We start from the raw sequence: 20394 nt of genomic DNA on the forward strand, positions 1-20394 counted from the left end.
AAACTAAGGCTGATCCAAGCACAGTGTCAAATGCCTTTAATCCCAGGTCAGTTCAGTTTACATAGTAAGTTCCAGGTGGTCAGGGCTACATAGTAAGACTTTGTCTTTAGGGCCATGCCAGTAGTTACTACATTGTACTATGTGATAAATGAAAAGCTGTACTAGAACACACCCTGGCTTGTGCTCAAGAAACTAACAAGCACAGGACTGAAGCATGTTAGTGTGTGACATGTTACAACAACCACAGTTAACTTAAGCTGACAGGGAAAAAAGGCACACATCAACCAAAAGTTATGGAAATTCGTGTTCACACAATTTTGGTCCTAACCCTTTATGATCAGCATGACGCTCAGAGCTGTGGCCCTGGACACACACAGCAGTAAACAAGTATTCCCAGGTTTTATATGGCCACCTAATCATCTTACGCCCAATGTACATCTTTGTTATTTCTCATCTCTCACCTGTCTTGGGAGACTTCCCCTAATTTCAATTAAACTCTGAAAAAACCTGTACAAGCAATTTTGAAAGTGGACTGGATATCTGAAATGCACTTTTGTGGTACCCGCCTAACACACACCCCTGAGGAACATTCCCATGGCCCAGTATCCATGGCAACTAACCGAGCAGAGTATTATAGAAGTAGCTATGTCTATAATGTTAGTAAAGGAGTTACTGACACTCCCTAGCAGGAAATGGAGGGATGGAGAAGAGAACTGCAGGACTCTTACCCAGGAATCAGCCATATTCCCTCTGGTTCCTCAAGTCCTAGGTTAAATCCTGGGAGATGCCAGAGTATATAGACAGTGTAAGTTAACTTACAGGGTGATTTCATAGCAGTTTCTGGAAAGTTGTTATCCATCATGGGGTGAGACTTTGTTTTGGCATCACCCACACTCTTGTAAATAACCCCCTCACCCACACTCTGTAAGTAACCCAATAAGCTCATTGGCTTGATCCCAAAGTGTCTCCTTGAAAGAGTAAAGAGCCATTCCGTAATTTTTTCAAATTATACTAATTACTGTTGTGGGAGCACTCTGAAATAAAAGCGGCTCTGGGATGACAAGAGAGACATGGCATAAGAAGGTGTAGCCAGACAGCAGAAAAAAAAGCCAAGATCTTGGGAATCACTATGGGCAATGAGGCAAAATTCCAAAGGGAAAGCAACATGTCATTTAAACAGCCAGGCCACATCATGCAACTCTTAAGGTACAAAACTCTAAACTGTGGCTGCACTGAAAACACAATCAAGGTTTGTGTCATTAACTTTCTCTTCAATTAAGCTCAGAGGAGTGACATTTTCCCTTCTCGTCCTACATGTTTTAGCTAGTATTTGTAAAACGTTTCTACATTCTATAGGAAAGATAAAAGCTTATTAGTGTGTACCAAAGTGGAGAAAGACTATGGGTGGTGCTGGGTGTGGTAGCACACCTTGAATCTCAGCACTTGGGAGGCCGAGTCAAGAGTATCTCCTGCCTCAGGTGTACAAAGTGAGTTCCAGACCCTGTGTTAACAAAACAAGACTGAGTGGTGGTAAGACATGTATTAAATTAATCACAGAGAGAAAGCACCACTAAAGTAAAGCTGTTTGTAAATTCCCAAGTTAATTACTTAATTTGCTAAATTTCCCCCATTTAAAATACCAAGCAATAGCATCAGAGACTGTTTCTGTTCATTTCAATTTTATTTTCACTCTTTCCACTTTGATGTGTCAGGCGCACGTGCCATTTGCTGCAGCACTCTTTCCTCAGCACCTCCTGTCCCTTCTAGTTGTGTTGTTGTACAACTATTTCCTCTGAGATTGAAACATTCCCTCCTACAAGAAAGCTCCTTAAGCAGGAAGGTATACAGCTCTAAAAGATTCAGGAAGTCCCTGAAACTCACCAGATTTATTAGACACCTCCCTGCCAGAGTAAGCAATGAAAGTCGGAGAGTCCCTCTCAGAGGAAAGGAGCTGAGCTGCTTGGATTCAGACAAGGTAAACTGCAAAGACTGACACCAGACCAGCTGCCTGGAATGGAGGAACCCGGAAAGGACATTCCAACACACTGAGCTGCCTGCAGGCAGTGTTCCAGATTTCACAGCTTTGGTGAGCTGTCACCCATGCTAGGTTGGGCTTTGATGATGCAGCTGTCTTTGAGTCATTTCTACTCCTGTAAATAACCCTTCATCCACATTTCAAAGTGACCTCAATTAAACTCATTGTTCAAGGGCTAGAAAAGATGGCTGAGTAGTAAAGAGCATCTTCCCAAAGACCTGGGTTCAATTCTGAGCACCAACTGTCAGCTCACAACTGTCTGTAGTTCCAGTTCCAGGAGATCTAGCACCCTTACACAGACATACAAGCAGACATGATACCAGTGTACATAAAATAGAAAGAAATGACTAAATTCATGGTTCACGAAGTTGGACTTTGGTAGTATCTGTACTTTGGTCTCTTGTGAGCTCCATATTTTGGGTTGAATTGATGTGTGTGCTGCATCTTCCCAGGAAATGTTTTGTCACATAACAGGTCTTTTACCTTGTTTCATAGTTTACACCCATCTTATATACATATAAACATTAAGCACTAAAATCCACATGAGGAAAATCATGAAGGTTTTGTCTAAGTCTGCTTACTATAATACTTTCCAAATCCATCCACTTTTCCTACAAATTTCGGTTTCTTATTATCCATTCATTTAGCTGGTTGAATTTCCCTGCCATTATGAATAATGCAGCAATACACATACATGTGCAAACACCTCTGTAGAAGGATATAGAGTCCTTGAGGCATACGCCGCCATGGAGTAGCACAGCTGGGACTTTTATGCATGGTTTTGTAAGAACCTGCATACTGAGTCTCACAACAGTCTGCTGCTTTACATACACTGTCACCAGGAGTGGATATGGAAGGGTTCCTCTGTCTCTACGTCCCCAACACCCCCACTCACCTTGGTTTTTTTCTGTGTAGCCTCTGGTTGCCCTGGAACTAGCTCTTTTTAGATCAGGCTGGATTTGGCTTTGAACTCAGAGATCCCCCTGCCTCCAAATACTGGGATTAAAGGCATGTGCCACCACTGCCTGGATATCCATTTGTTTTCTTAAGAAGACTATTTTAACTGCAGTGGGATGGAATCTCAAAAGGGTTCTCCATTTCTGTGTTAGCTAAGGATATTGAGCACTTTTAAAGACTTACTGACTATGTGTGTTTTTTCTCTTTTTTATAAACATGTTCAGAAGTGTCAAAACACACTAATGAAAACTATGCCAGGGGATATCAGACATTACAGATCAGATGAGGGCTTCACTGCAAATTTTTGAAAGTTTTAGTGATCATTATATGACTTATTTATGTTTGGAATCAAAGCAATCTTAACATGCATTAGAGTTACAAAACTGTACACCAAAAGAAAAAACATGAAATTCACTCAATAATTGTGAACTTATTAAATTCAAACAAACAAACAAACAAACAAAAGCAAAAACAAAAACAAAAAAGTCTTTTTCAGCATATACGACGACCTCAACTTTTCTAGTTAAAATATTGTTTGGAAAATACTCACTGTATACAAGTACCCCTCTTCCAATGCACACCCTGTGCAGCAGACTCAGGCATGTGTCTATTTGCAGGCAGGGTACAGACAGCGAGGTGCTTTATTAAATGCCAGCAGACAGCCAGTGCCAGCCTACACTGCCCCTTTAAGGAGCACCCCACCCTAAACCCAAAGACCCACAGCCCTCCATGTCCAATGGACAGGTTCTGGTGGAGAGCCAATCCACTCATGTTTTCCTCGAGGTGTGGGAAGATGTATGCAGCTTGTTCCTCCTTGCTCATACTCCCCGTACAGAGGGGAGAACTGGCCCAGGCACCCCCCACTATATGCGCACTGGACACATGAAGAAGCAAGGGGAAGCAAGCAAGGATATAAGACGACCCAGACTTTGGCACAAATTTTCCAGGGGAAGGGTGGGGTGGTAAAAAAGTCGTCTTATATGCCTGAAAATTATACCACACTTTACTATATAAAACAAGCTTTTTAGAACCAACTGATGTTTCAGCATTCTTTCTTTATCTAGAAACACAAATATAGATCCACTTTATTAATTCCTACTGTTGCATCAGTTCACATCCATGAACACACTTTTGTTTAAACAATCCTCTCTTGATGGATATGAATATTATTTTCCAAAATATTTATTTTATTTATTACTTTATTTAATTTTTTATTTTTTGGTTTTTCGAGACAGGGTTTCTCTGTGTAGCCCTGGCTATCCTAGACTCACTTTGTAGACCAGGCTGGCCTCGAACTCACAGCGATCCGCCTACCTCTGCCTCCTAAGTGCTGGGATTAAAGGTGTGCGCCACCACCGCCCGGCTTTATATTTTTATTTTTAAAAACAATGAGGACGGGGCTAAAGAGATGCCTCAGATAGTTAAGAATACTTCCCCTCTTCAAAGGAACTAGATTTGGTTCCCAGCACCCATATAGTCACCTACAGTTGCCGGGATCTGACGCCAACTTCTGACATCTTATGAACACTATACACATGTGGCAAACACGCAAAACACATGAAGTCAAAATAAATCTGTTCTCTTGCAGTGTCCTTTATTTCTAGTACACTGTGCACAAATTAATTAAAAATGCATGGCTACTATTTCCTCCATTTATTTATCATCCCCTTGGGAAAAGGTCCCAATTTTTTGATTAAGCAGCCACAAATCTTGAGTAAAAGTCCCTTTCAGAGTCAGTGTGGTCCTTCTGAGCAGGACAGATATCACCCATCTTACTACTATCATCATGATAATCATGATATCCTAATATACAAATTAGACAGATGTCAACAACTTGCCTTTCTAGGATCTTAGCAATAGTTTCCCATGTCTTCTTTATAAAAAGGTTTTAGGATTAGGGACAAGATAACGCGTAGAATCTGCTTCATTCATTGACTATCAGACTGAAGTTAATTTAACCATTGGTATCAAAATAAGATGAGCTCAATTAGGTTTTCCAACCTAATTATTTCAACTTTTCTTATTCTCCAATTGAAAATTAAAAATTCCAATATCACATATAAAATATGTAACTTCAATGAAAATTACTGGGTGCAACTAAAAGTGTCCATCCTCAGAATACAAACAATTTATTTTAAAATGATCAAAGTATAATAGAACAAATCGGGAGGGGTGCCTTTTGTATATGTTTGATAAATGGAAAAAATAAAAGATTTTTTTCTAAAAGGCAAGCTGTGTTTTAAGTCTTAAGCCTTGGTAGACTAAAGAATAGATGTTACTCTGTGTGTGAAATTGAAACTGAACTTTGTACTGAATGTTGAATGGGAAGTAGGGACGAAGCAACACTAAGGCTCGACTGCCTTCTCCAAGCAGACACCCTGCCCCATGACAGAATCTCAACCAAGCAATATTCATAAGTCTTAACACAAACATCCAATAAAGGAGAGTTACAGGCCAGGTGGTGGCGGCGCACGCCTTTAATCCCAGCACTTGGGAGGCAGAGGCAGGCAGATCGCTGTGAGTTCGAGGCCAGCCTGGTCTACAAAGCAAGACCAGGACAGTCAAGGATACACAGAGAGAGCCTGTCTCAAAACCCAAAATAAATAATTTTTTTTAAAAGGAGAGTTACTAAGCCTGTGACTGCATAGGTCTTTGTGAAAATAAGAACAAATGAAGCAAGCTCTGTGGATAGTTACTGTGGTTTCGTATTTATGTTTTGTTGGATTTTTAAAATTTATTAAAAAAAATAAATAAATAAAATAAAATTTATTTAAGTAATTTATTCAGCTTACATCTCAATTGCTATTTGTATCTGGCTATTCTCCCTCCCTCTTTAACTTATTCCCCTCCCCTAGGTCTGTGACAGAAGTGGACCCCCTCTCCCACCATATGATCACAGCCTATCAGGTCTCATCCTGGTAGCCTGCTTACCCTTCCTCTGAGTGCCACAAGGCCTCCCCACCCAAAGGAAGTGATCAAATAGCAGGCAACCAGAATTCATGTCATAGTCAGTCCCTGATCAACACACAACTGAGGAGAATGTGTTGTCCATTGGCTAGATCAGAATAGGTTTACTGAATGCACTGCCCTTGGTACAGTAGTTTGAGCTGACCCCCTTGGGTCCAGGTCCGCCAGCCTTGATGGTCTCCTTGTGGGTTTCTAGGACCCTCTGGATCTTTTTATTTCCCTATTCTCCCATACCTCTCTCACCTAGAGTCCCAATAGGAAGTCCCAGCATCTACCCCAATCTCCTGCTAAGTGAAGACTTTCAGGGGACATCCCTGTTGCTATGTTTCATTATTAAAGGAGTGCCACATCTTGAGTAGAACGTGTTTTCTAGCTGAGTAACTTTTTCAGATAATAAATTGAAAAACAAACTCAGTTATTCTGTATCTCAAATAAATGTTTCCTAGTGAAAGAACATATTTTATAGAGAAGCCAAAAATCCATTCAAATAATACTTGTTGTGTGGGGATTAAGAAAAGCAACTATAAACAAAAGGATACCTTACTACTATTTACTGCAAAAAAAACTTATTCCTAAATATCTTAAAATCCTTTGACATAGGTCCTTTATAGGATCCACCAGGGTGGTTACAGAAAAAAGATATACACAGTTTGAATAAAGAGACTTTTAAATAACATTTTGAACCCAGAGAGATCAGCCTGCCATTGCCTACCACCACACCTGGCTGAGAGTTGATATTTTTGCTGTTTAGTTTTAAGCAAATGTAGTTATCCCAAACATAAAATAAGACACAAAAATGCAAGGAAGATCTCTATCTTGGTATGTAATGAAGATACACATTTAGAGTAAAGGAGCAAGAGAGGCTAACTACAGTGCTGGGGTCAAGATGCTCAGTTAGGGACTCTACTTCAACTGGACAATTTGATGTTTCTGATTCAATGGTGGCAACATACTATTTTAACAGAACTACACTTGGCTTCCTAGATCCCAGTCACAAAGACTGGAAACAGAGGGGCGAACAGAACAGAACCAAACACATTATTTTCTTCTATACAACAGAACATTATCAACAAAAATGGACCTTTAACAACTTCCTTTCCTTACAACAGAGAAGCATGAACCTTCATCTTTAACAGCAGCAGCAGCAACAACAACAACAACAAAAACCACAAAGGTCTCTCTTTGCTTCTCAGGTTTGCTTCCAGTCAACTTTCTCCTCTGGTCTCCCAAGTAGCTACAGACACATGCCACCACTCCTGACTGAACCTATAGCATTTTATTATTTACCAGGTAACCCTTCTTCTAGTGTGTGATCCTCGCCCAATTGGCGGAGAGTTAGCACATTGAGGCAACACAGGAAGAACTCAGTGGTACTATTCTAACCTGTAATATCTAAATTGTAGATTCCCGCAAAACAACTGAGTAGAAAGGAAATATAGTACAAAAATGAAAAAGAACATTCACTGACTTAGAAGTCTACTAACAAAACAAAATAAATAAATAAAGGTTGCCATCACTATTATAAATGATTTTAAAAACCAGAACAAGGCCATCTTTAAGAAAACTTGACTCTGTGGAAAGGAAATAAAGGTTTTCCAGATTATATAGAACTTACCATCTCCAGTTCTAGACTCTGACTAAACATGAATTTAAAATAGCACTGTTCCATAAGCAATCAGCTTCCCTGTAACTCCAACAAATAATGGCTGATCTTCTGACTTCTAAGGAAGCTTATGGCATAAATTATAGCATGTATCTTAATGACAAAAGTAATGTATACACACACATATTGGACACTCAAGACTCTACCTGTACAGGTTTGTATAAATCTCAGAAATGTATGTATGAAATGGTTATTAACAAAATAACCTAAGTACCTACCAATAATTAGCAAAGTAAAATATAGCATCTTTAATAAGGAACAATGCCCCTGGAATGTATTTACTGGCACTTTAAAGATGTCTCTGACATCAGTGCTGAGGGAAATTAACATCCTTTGTACAACAGATATACTGTGGTACATTTAGTTAAACCCATTACCTACACCTATACCATCACTTAAGGTGGTGTCTGGTAAACTCTGTGATCAAGGTGCACAGGCATAAGATATGAAGGGATACATGACCTTTATGTGATTTATTGCTTGTGTATATTTATGTGTGTGTGTGTGTGTGTGTGTGTGTGTGTGTGTGTATTTTTAAATAGTGTATGTCAATGAAGAAGAAAACTAAAAATCACGCAAAGAACTATGTTTAAAATGTTTAAAGGCTAGGTCAAGAGGAACAAACATGGTGCTGTACCTTAGGCGGTTGGTATAGGTATCAACACAGGTCTTCATTTTGGCCAATAATGTACCAACAGAAGTCTGACATTCTGACTGTTCTTCTTCTTCTTCACCATTCTCTGTAGAAAGAGGCAACAACAGCGGCACCATAGATGTGCAAGAAGCAATGGCCCGGAGCAATTCTAGCAGAGCCCGGTAGAGTGGTACATGTCTTGCCATGTCCAGAACTACACACAGAAAAGGGAGAAAGCGTAAGTGAGAAGACATGCCACATAAACAGCATCAACATCAACATTGTGCTGGCCTGATCTTAACAGTTAACAGTTGATGACCATGTTTATGCCGCGCCACTGCACTTCAGGAAAATCAGGAAAATATAAATTACAGGAGAACAGGAATGGTGCTAATTACTATCTTGTTACTTTACATACAGAAACAATTAAGTAGTCCAAATAATACACTATGGCTACATCATTCAGGTTGAAACAATGAGGTCATCTCGTAGCATGCACATAACAATTGCAAGACTACAACTTAAGTCTTAGCAAATGAACATTCTAATTAACAAAAAAAATTTGCTTTTAATTACTACTACAAGTCAAATAATATTTTCCTTAAAATCTGAAGAACTAAAGAGATTTTATATTTCTACGACTTTTTATAAGTTGTTAAATTTAGTGGCTTATTCCAGTTAGAATTCACTTCTATGCTTCACATGAGGGAACTTTTTCTAAAACCAATTATTGAATAGCCATTCCACAAGCATTTTTAGAAAGATGATGCTGTTAACCTGTGAACACAGCAGTGATAATAATGAAAAGTTCCTAAATTCATGATTCTGCATGAAGACAAATCAGTCATAATATTTAAAGACACTGGTAAGTATTCTAAATCTTACTCAGAAAATTAAAGCATCATGGAGAACAGAGGGAACAGAAATTAGATGAAGAGTTGCTTCAGTGTCTACATAGGACATGAACATCGGATGGGGCATCATTGTCTAGAATCCTGGTCTTCCTGTGGTAATTACTTTAGAAGAAAAAGGGCTGGATCATTTCAGTTCTGATGAGGTGATAATAGAAAAGGCTACATAAAGATGCTTAGTTCTGATGGATTGTTCATACTTCATTTCTAAGTCAAGGAAGCCTGGGCCACTGACATGGCTCAATGGGTAAAGGCACTTGCTGATAATAGAAGCCTGATGACTCAAATCTGATACACAAAATTGATGCAAACGTGGACGGAGAGAACCTACTGCATGAAGCTATTCTCTGACATCCACACACATGCGATGGTATAAACACACATGCACACACATACAGAGAGAGAGAGAGAGAGAGAGAGAGAGAGAGAGAGAGAGAGAGAGAGAGAGAGAAGGAGAGAACATGAATATTATTAATGAACAGTGGGGTGTATTGGTATATAGGAGTACTGGAGAAGAAAACAGAAGGACTGGGTGTTCAAAGTCATCCTCAACCTACACGATGAGCTCAAGGTCACCTAGGTTACAGAAGGTACTGCTGTTTAGAGGAAGGGGAAGTAATTGGGATGAGCCATCATTTTACACTCTCCAGTGAGAAGTAGAAAAGTTTGACCACCAATCCTTGCTTATGTGAAAATTTTATTTCTATCCTAAACATGTGTGGAATGGCCCCCTTTTTTTGAAAACTGATTCTCTATTTTTGAAAATAGAATTCACAGCGGATGTGGATGTGAATACTGGGGACTAAAGGCTTAAGGAGGAGTGGAAGTGAGGGAATCAGAAGAGAAAGGATAAAATAGTGGGCTAACAAAAACTAAAGACGTATGATAAAGCTTTATGGAGACATACTACTTTTTAAGCTAACTTAAAAAATATAACAATTAATAATAATAATAAATAAGAAGAAGGAGAAGAAGAAGAAGAAGCAGTAGTAGTAGTAGTTTAAAAGAAAGGAGTATTTGAGCATGGTACTCTAGATTGGTGAATGATGCTTCATCCAGGAGACATAAAGTATTAAATGAAAACCTAGTGTTTGACTTAGAATACCTGTTTATAAGTTAGGGTCCGAGAGACCCTAGACACACCCATCCAAAACAATAAAGGCTATTTTCTTGGTTGCTCACCATGGCTAGTATTAAAGACAAAATTTGGTCGTTTAACATGGAGAAGTCAATCTACAACTGACCTGGAAACTTCTTCCCAGGAGGCCTGATTTCAGAGTGTTAAAAGGCGCTCATGCAGATTACTGGGGAAGAAGAAAAGCAGTAGACCCTGCCCTGTCAGACAAGACATGACTGTGAGTGCAACAGTGGCATGATGATTATCGGGATAAGCAAGTAGTTGGTGGGTTTTTTTTGTTTTGTTTTGTTTTGTTTTTTGCGGGGGGTGATGTTCAAGACAGGGTTTCTCTGTGTAGCCCTGGCTGTCCTAGACTCACTTTGTAGACCAGGCTAGCCTCAAACTCACAGTGATCCGCCTGCCTCTGCCTCTCGAGTGCTGGGATTAAAGGCGTGCACTACCATGCCCAGCTTAGCAACTAGTTTTTAATTGGACATGAGGCCTGCTCCACAGGGGAGAATTGGTCCTGGGTACTGTAAAGTTGGTCAAAAATCTAAGAATGGCCCTGGAGGTTGAAAGGGACTGGCTATTGTTATTTTGCTAACTAAACATATTGTCAACCTATTTTATAAACAATGAGGTTTATATCCATAGATTAGTGCAGCTTGGTCAGAGAGGTTTCTTTCTATGGTGGGTAGTAGTCAATGTAAAGATTCACAGCTGGCCAAAGTGCTAAGAATAATTGATTATTCTAAATGGGATATCTTTATTAACTCTCCCAAGTTTTGGCAAACACCATGCAATAGGGGGAGGAGAAATGTAAAATCCAGGAATGGGGAGGAAGTATATGAGCTGTCTTCTTGAGATGATGTGGTCATTCAGTGAGGAATTCACAATTGGTAGGGCTACCTGCATGAGATGGTCACTCAACATTCCAGCATTTATATGGGAGGAGCCTATAGACTTCACCCTTGATGAGGAGGTATTGGCAATTACTGGCTGCTGGGAAAAGGAATTAATTTTTCTTTGGGTATGTAACTTTTATTTTTCTCATATTTTTTACCTAACCCTATAACCTACTTTAATCAGGATAAAAAAGTCCCCAAATCTGGAAAGTCTCAGGAGAAACTAACCAGTTCTCTTGACAAGTGCGATGACCACAGCAAACAAAAGGATACTAAGAAATAACAAGAGGAAAACAATGAAGCAATGGGATGACTCAAAACAGCAAGCTATCCTAGATTAGATACCAAGACAGAACTCAGACGTGAAAAAATAGATCTTGATAGAAGTAGTCTATAGGTAGCCAATGTGCTAGTATTAAACTGTTCGTTTTGATAACTTGCTATAGCTATGAAAAATGGTAACGTTCTGGGAAGATGGTTGATGAGTAAGACAGAACTGCCTGCAAGAGCCTCACAACTATTCAATGTATCTAATATTATTATACATTTAAAAACAAAACGAACCCCACTTACATTAAGTCAAGCTCTTATCGCAACTTAATTCTTAATTCTCAAAATCTCCTGCTATACTTCATTATCTGTGATGTGCACATGTAGCTGATTGTTAGCCTGGATTGTTACACACTCTGCTGTCCCAGAAGGAAGGAGGTTAAGACAGGAGGGGCATGGTCTGAGACTGGCTGGCCCACAGAGTGAGATCCTCGGCAAAAAGTTAAATAAAAATTTGAACAAAAGACCAACCTCACAAATGAAATCTATAATTTCCTCTATGACTTTTCCATGCTCTGTGGCTCCTTGGGGGAAGACTCTTTCCCCAGTTTCCTGGCCACAAAGAAAAATACCCTAATTTCTCGTTTGACTCTGAAAAGAAATTTTCATGTTTTCAAACTAGCACTGAAATGTAAAGACTTTTTAATACTTTAAGGATTGCTAGCATACCCCACTAAGTGAGTGCCAAGTAATTTAACGTGCCATACGACATTATCTTGGGAGGAGGAGGAGGACACAACCAAGTATTGTTTTTCAAAATAAGAGTATACCTAAGTAAAGGTAACCTTCTGCCTGTAAAATGTTTAGACATTCCAATAAGTGACACTGTACTTCCATCTGGTGGTAAGTGTGGTAACTACAGGCTTACTGAATGTTACCTGATGGTTAAAATACTGGCCAACAAATGGAGATTTTGACGTTGTATAAAATGCTTAGTGTAGACCGGGTGTGGTGGCGCACGCCTTTAATCCCAGCACTTGGGAGGCAGAGGCAGGTGGATCACTGTGAGTTCGAAGCCAGCCTGGTCTACAAAAGCAAGTCCAGGACAGCCAAGGCTACACAGAGAAACCCTGTCTCAAAAAACAAAACAAAACAAAACAAACAAAAAAAAAAACAAAACTACTTCATACAATATTCTATCTACTAAGAAATTTCTAGCAAAAATAATCACCTTTTCATTTTACTAGATTTTTTTGTATCATTCTTTTTCATAAGCGTATGATACTCCTACCTGCTCTGTTAAATAAAACTCCCAAGTCAAAGAATTGAGCCAATGAATGGACAAATGAATTTAGCCAATATTATAAATAAGAGGCCAAATGGCCAATAGACTTTCACAATGATTGGCCATCAAGAAGTACAAACCAAAAAAAAAAAAAAAAAAAAAAAAAAAAAAAAGAAGTACAAACCAACACTACACTGAAATAGAATCAAAGACTACAAAGCAAGATGACTCAATGGATACAGCACTGAAAACCTGAGCTGTACACATGGCACCTACATGTTGGAAAGAGGAGCTCCTCCTGAGCTGACTTTCACAGGTGCATCTTGCCATGTATGTGCATTTGTGTACTTGTTTTTTGTTTTCTGTTTTTTTTAAGTAGAGTAAAAAAGACGTGGAGATAGAAGAGGGACTCCTTGGGAAGACAGGAGCAGTGTGAGGGAGATAGGAACAGGAAAGAAGGATCAACAAGACGAAATTCCAACACATTCATGTGTGTCACATTATATGTATGTACATTACAAAATAATCCTTAATCAGTTGCACATTGACAAAGTAAGTATCTATAGTCCTTTTTATCTCATTTCAAAATCTTGCCATCATGGACTTAATTTTTCATTAACTTATTTTCATGTTACCATTGTATATAATGGTATGTACACTGGATGTACCTGAATACTTTCCTGAAAATGAAACAGAATCCACCATATTTATGTCAGAATATCATCATGAAGATTGAAGTCTGTCACACAGTGACTTACCAGAGTCATTTCGTAGGTAGGAGGACATGGCTGGGATGAGGCAGGACTGACTGAGAAGCTCCAGAAGCACAGAGGGCAGAGCACTGCTGTTCTGTCCTCGGCTCTCATGAGATGACTGGGCTTCCCCATTTACAGCACCACTCATAGGGTTGATGTAACTTGCAAGAACCTAAATTACAGAAAATAAATTGGAGTTCAGCTTCATACACTCCAATGATGTTATAAGACACTTGACCACAGCACATTCAAGAATACACATCTACATTACTACATGACCATAGAAGACTTTTTAAAAAAACTGAATATAGATTTTTTTCATATAATATATTCTGATGATGTACTTTTTATTTGAAGACAGCTTTTCCCTATAAGGCACTGACAAACCTCAAAGTTGGGTTTCCCAACAGGGTAGCCTTTAATTTTTTCAGTGCTCTTCATATCTCTCAACTTTGTGTGCTGGGATTACAGGCTTGAGACATCAAAGCTGGCTAAAATAGGACATTTCTGCTTATACTTTCAGAAGAAAAAGGGCTGTTTTTCTGAGTGCTGCTTACACAGTACAGGTGCTCTCTGGTAGCTACAAGGGCCACACACTAGAGCTAGTGACTAGACCATTGCCAGAAACCCGCACATTATTCATCGTTTCCTTTGGGTTTCTTCCCTTTTGAGGGACTCGTCCTCTGGCCTCCACTCTGCTATGTACTTGAGCATCTTCTGACCTCCCTGTCTCCAGCTCCTCAGGGATGGGCTTACAGGAAAATGGCACTCTTCTCAATTTTCTGCAGTACTGACGACTGAATCAAAGGGTTCCATAAATGCTAGGCAGACATTCTACTTAGTTATATCCCCAATCCTTGCTCTCAGTTTGAGAGTGCTAGAAACTTAAAATTCTATACTAGAGTGAGCATACCATCCTAGAACTGTGGAAAATAACTTCAAAATGGCAGCAATTTCAGTTAGTTGTTGTTTGTTTCTATAATATTAAGATGTTCTCTATTTTCAACTTGCTTGATTCTGGAACTACTATAGAACAACTTGAAAAAGAGAACTAAAAGTGAGCTATAGGTACAGTTCAGTGGCTAAGTATATGCTTAGCAGCTGTGAAGTCCCGGCATAGAATCAAGTATAAATACTAGATTTTTAACACAGGAGGCCACAGGCTCTAAGTTAAGACAAAGGGATGACTAGCAGGTAGATACCACTTTGAAATCAAAGGATAACTGTATTATCTCACTTTCCTCTCTGGTGAGAAGCTAATGGAGAGGGAAAATATATAGAATTACAGGTATGAAAGACCATTTGTTAACCTATGGCTTTATAATGTATTTGAGGAAGAAAACAAAAGTGAGCATGAGGTAGATAAGAATGCTGGAGCTCACTTGTCATGACTGCACTCCAAAGGTGGAGAAAGGAGGACGAGAGTTCAAGGCCAGCCTAGAATACACGAAACATCTCAAGAAAAGAAGGAAAAAATGTTAAGAATGAATTGAGTAAGTCATCAATATATAAGAAGCAGATCGAATAAAAAATAATTGAATAGCTACCATTAAAAATGACAAATGTAAACACACCTGCAAAAGACAGGTCACATGCTCCTCTTCCAGCCTCTGTTTGGTTAAGGCTTGTTCCACGTCCCACCCTGATGCTGTGGAACCTGTACCAAAGCCAGTCCCTTTGGCCCAGTACAGCTGCTGCTCTTCTGCTGATGTAGGGTTCTGAGAATTTGACACCTGTGGCTTTGAAGAAAAAGAAAATTACTAGTGTTAGGTTTTATTTGTTTAAAAAATTTTATCAGTGGGACTGTCTAACAGACTAACCAAATAAAAATCAGTTTGGCCATTCATCAAATATTGAAAACTAATTACTGAAATATCCCTAGCCATATACCCAGTGAAATGAAAATTGGTGCTAAAATAAACATTTGTATATACATGTTCACAGCAAAACTGTTCACCACAATCCAAGAACAGAAAGATCGCAAATGCCTACCAATGAATGAATAAATTAACTAATCAAAAGAATACTATTTAACTACAAAAAGGTATACTAATGCATGCTACATAAGTAAATATTAAATGCTAAGCAAAAGAAAACCAGAGTGTGGGTTAGGAAAAGAAAGGGCAAACGACCTAAGGCTCACAGGACCAATGACTCAAAACCAAACAGAACACATAGAAAGGGAAAGGGTCATAAGTCAGATCATTTTAGGGCTCCAGTGAAAAACTACTTCAGGAGATTTCATCAAAACACTAAAATGACAATTCTTAATCAAGCAAGGCAGACTACTTCTATTTCTAGAAGGAACGTATCTCAATCATTTTATTGTTGTACAAAATGTGATTGGAACAGGTAGCAATAAATGAGTCTCAATCTCAGGAAGAAAAAAAAATTCCATGCACTCTGTTGCCTAAACAGATTGTATTTTATAATGCATGTGTTTATTTATACAAACATAGATATATGATTACACTTAGAAAATAGACCAAGAAAAGGGAGTATTAGGTACCAGACACCCTGATGTCACACAAGAATATACAAGCTAATTGTTTTTCTAGTTTTAATTGTGTCATGGATTTTTCCTTTTCTTTCATTTTTTTTGTGGTGGGTAAGTGCATAAAAATGTAATTGAGAATAACATTGTAAATGCTAAGCAAAGCTACATGGCTCACCACGGCATTCTAACTAAATAGAGGCTCGCTGAAAGGTAGAGATTAGACTGAGGGAATGTGTGTCTGAATGGCTGTATTAATCTAGCTGTGTAGTTTCTTTTGCAATAAACTGATTTTTATATTTTAAAAGATCTGAGTACAAAGAGAATGAAATAGCAAATTAGCTAAAGACACTTCTGGAGAAGCCTAACTACCCGAATTTGAGCTCAAGGTATCACTTGACCAAAAGACACACATACACACACTTTTAAAAAGTAAGAATATAAAAATATTTATCTCAAGTATTAAAAATGAGAACTGTATAAAAACCAGAAAAACAACGAAATTAACAACACACACAAAAAAAGGTGAGTTGTGATTTTACAGTGGGACAGAAAGACTAAGTTGGGAAATAATGTATATTTTTAAAAGCTGAGAGGATTTTGAATAACATCATGAAGAAATGTTAACTGTTTGAGGTGGTAAACATGCTAATCACTGCAATCTGCTTTCTCCATCTTCCTTTAGAGACAAGGCCTCTCACTGACCTGAGGCTGAATTTGGATAGAATGTCTGGCTCCCTGAGCACTGGGATAAAGGCGTACGCCAACTTGTGCAGCTCTTCACATGGGTTCTGGATATATAAACTCAGGGCCTAAGCTCACAAAGACTTTACTGGTGAGCATCCCCCAATATAGGAAACAGTATTTGTATACTAATCTCATCTTTGTATTAAAAAACATTTTCAGATTTGGATATATAGACACACACAAATCAACGTGAAATAAGGACTTTTTCCCTACTGCGTGTGTGTGGTTTTTTTTGGGGGGTGGGGGGTGCTATACTAGGTAATTTACCACTCAATAATATGATTCTCTAAAGGACATCAACATATCCTGACAACTGGGAAGACTCTAGCCATTTCTTTCTATTTTTTTTTTTTCAATGTATTTGCTTTTTATTTTACATTTGAGTATTTGCCTGCACGTATGGGCACCATGGACACGCTCAGTGCCCCCAGAAGTCAAAAGAGAGCATCAGATCCTCTGGAAGCAGAGCTATGGATGGCTATGAAACAGCATATGGGCGGTGGGAATGGAACCTGGGTCCTTTGCAAGAGCAACAAAGGGCTCTCGAACACTACAACTCTGCAACCACATTAACCATTTCTTAAACTGGTTTTAAATCAGATTTCTTAATCTGATTTTTCTGAGGAGGCTGGCAGAAAAAACCAAGTGATAAGTTTCTTTTTCAGGTGTCAAGCAATAATCATAAACTAGAACTCCAAATTCTAAAATTTGAAGTTTATATTCTTATTTTATATTTTATATACTTCATATTCTTATCAATTAAGTTTAGTTTTTCATAAATTGAAGCAGTGCTTCTCAGCCTGTGGGTCACAACCCTTTCACAGGAGCCACACAAGACCATCAGAAAACACTGATGTTTACATTACAGTTCATAACAGTAGCAAGATTACAGTTATGAAGTAACAGCAAAAATAATGTTATGGTTGGGCGTCACCACAACATGAGGAACTGTATTAAAGGGTCACAGCATTAGGAAGGTTGAGAACCACTGACTTAAAAGAATTTGAATGAAAGCTGTATGCATGTAATCCCAACATTCTGGGAGGCAGAGGCATATGGATCTCTGTGAGTTCGAAGCCAGCCTAGTCTACAAAGAGAGTCTAGGACAGCCAAGATTACACAGAGAAACCCTGTCTTAAAAAACAAAACAACAAAGAAACAAACAAAACAAAACAAAACAAACAAAAAAAAAAAAAAGAAAGAAAGAAAGAAAGAAAAGGAAAAGAAAAAAAATTTGAATGAAACCTACCTCGGTTTGGTTAAGGCTAGAGTTTGGAACTCGCGGTGCATGATGGCTCAGAGCTGAGAGACAGACAAGAATGAGGTGCAGTGCTCCAATCTCCAGCGCCATCCGCCGCAGAAGCACCCCATCGTCAGTTGTCAAGGGCGTAGCACTAAACAAGCTGCGCAGAACGTGGAAAGGAAGGGTTGGAAGCACGTTGGCTGAAGGAGATTGCAGAATGTGGCCTTTGAAAGAGAAGAGAACTGAAGTTAAAAATACTTGAAAATAATAAGTAGTTATACACAGGGTCACAAGTAATAATGCAAAGTAAGGTTTTATCACTAAATTGATTAAAAAGCATGCTGAAGTAAGAATATTATCTTTATTAAAATATCAAGAAAGTCTCTGTAAGATAGCAAATACAAACTCTGTAAGTTTACAGATATGTAATAGCTATCACTGACAAAATATTATTAGCTAGAATGTGAAAGTAAATCTAATTCTTTTTTATTTTTAAAAGACAGAGTTCTCTATATAGCCTTGCTGGCCTCCAACTCACAAAGAGCTGACTATCTCTACCTCTCCCTACCCAATGCTGGGATTAAAAGTGTGTGCCAAGAAGAAGAAATTTCTTACAACCATCAGAAAGTAACTGCTGGCTAATGCCTTTAATCCCAACACTTGGCAGGCAGAGGAAGGTGGATCTCTTTGAGCTTGAGGACAGCCTTGTCTACAGAGCAAGTTCCAGGGCAGCCAGGGCTACACAGAGAAACCCTGTTTCAAAAAGAAAAAAAAAAAAAAAAAAAAAAAGAAAAAAAAAAAAAAAAAAAAAAAAAAAAAAAAAAAAGAAGAAGAAGAAGAGGAAGCCTTGGCTGTCCTGGACTTGCTTTTTAGACCAGGCTGGACTTGAACTCACAGCCATCTGACTGCCTCTGCCTTCATTAGTGCTGGGGTTACGTGCGTGCACCACCATGCCTAGCTAACAACTTTTCTTAAAGGAGGCATTTTCATTGCTGCTTCACACAGACTCTCATGTAGTGCAGGCTGTCAGTGAACTCAGTACATAGTCAAAAGCAGCTCTGAAATACTGACTCTACAGCCACTAAACTCTTGAGCTCTGGGATTACATGCATGTGTCACCATCACAACTTTCAAAAAGTGCCTTTCATATAGATTTTACTGTGGTAGCTCCTCCCTTCTCATATATTGAGTCTCCAAATACTGCTTTCAACTCTTCAATTCTGAAATTCCCACCCCAAACTTAATTTGCCTATCCTTCAGAACACCACCAAAACCACTATATAGCTTCACACTTACACATCTGTGAAGAAACAGCCTCATACCTCCAAGGCTCCAATAACACTCAGCTCAAATCTTCCTCCTATTTGTCAAGAGTCAGTATGTTCTCATACTTCCTACTACAGTGGCTAGAAGACAGTCCTATTTCCTGATTACATTATTCCAATGTCACTTAGTGGGTCTGTGAGTATTCAGCATGGAATTTATAAACTTAATATGAAATTTATTAATGTTTAATCCTGAAAAGCTCAACACTAATGACAAATCATGTAAACAGCTTTAATATAAAGACAAATAAGAAAAGAAAATAATATGGACAAATTTATCCAACCTATATGTGTGTGTGTTGATAAATTTAAGTAGTAACTCTAATCACTTACTGCCTTCTCCATCATCTGTAACTCCCAATACCAATCGAAGAAGGCACTGGGCATGTTTTCTCTCTTTCAGAAGCACTTCAGCATAGCCCGGAAGACGAAGAAATAATCCAAAAGCAGCCAAAGAATGGGCAGGTATGGGAGAAGTGGCTTGCACTGCTGACTTAACAGGTGGAGGCTCAGCTGCGATGGTTTCTGGAGCTTCATAAACTAGTTCACCTGATTGTTCTATAGTCACCCATTCAAACTGGTCACTATCCTTTGGTTTTTCTTGAGTGGTAGATGCCACCACTGGAGCACTCACCTGAAGAAAAAGTGAAGTGTTTAGCTATTTCCATGTTTCGATATTGGGATCAAACAAAAGAGTTCAACAAAATTCCTTATGTTTTAAAAATGAGGTAACAAATACCAAGAAGGATATGTCAGCGTGAGTACAGCAGTATCCATCAAGTGCATCTACGTTAGAACTGTATTTCATATTTATAACTAGTGAAATCACTACAGACAGATTCTTCAAAAAAACATGTAAACCACTTGTACTTCACCAAACTAATTCACTCACTTGTACTAGTATTTCATTTAGCATTTCATTTTGTTAATTGATTTGTTTCTTTATTTTTATATGTAGCTCTGGCTGGCCTAGAACTCAACAGACCCACCTACCTCTACTTCCAGAGAGCTGGAATTAAAAGCATATCATCATATGAGACCCTTTTTAAAATTTTATTTATATGTGTGACTGTCTGTGTGAGTCCA

General features: G+C 38.6%; 1 protein-coding gene across 2 annotated transcripts in view; it reads right to left on the reverse strand.

Moving 5' to 3' along the window:
- Window positions 1-20394, reverse strand: part of Birc6 (baculoviral IAP repeat containing 6) — a 182177-nt gene that overhangs the window by 24198 nt on the left and 137585 nt on the right. For both annotated transcript variants that reach the window (XM_051168400.1, XM_051168481.1), the window contains exons 61-65: window positions 19642-19942; window positions 17990-18207; window positions 15074-15238; window positions 13503-13671; window positions 8260-8470 (exon numbers count right to left, since the gene is read on the reverse strand). In XM_051168400.1, coding sequence (XP_051024357.1) covers window positions 8260-8470; window positions 13503-13671; window positions 15074-15238; window positions 17990-18207; window positions 19642-19942 — 1064 coding nt within the window. The remainder of the gene's footprint in view (window positions 1-8259; window positions 8471-13502; window positions 13672-15073; window positions 15239-17989; window positions 18208-19641; window positions 19943-20394) is intronic.

This window comes from Acomys russatus, chromosome 1 (genome assembly GCF_903995435.1).
Source record: "Acomys russatus chromosome 1, mAcoRus1.1, whole genome shotgun sequence".
Lineage (NCBI taxonomy): Eukaryota > Metazoa > Chordata > Mammalia > Rodentia > Muridae > Acomys > Acomys russatus.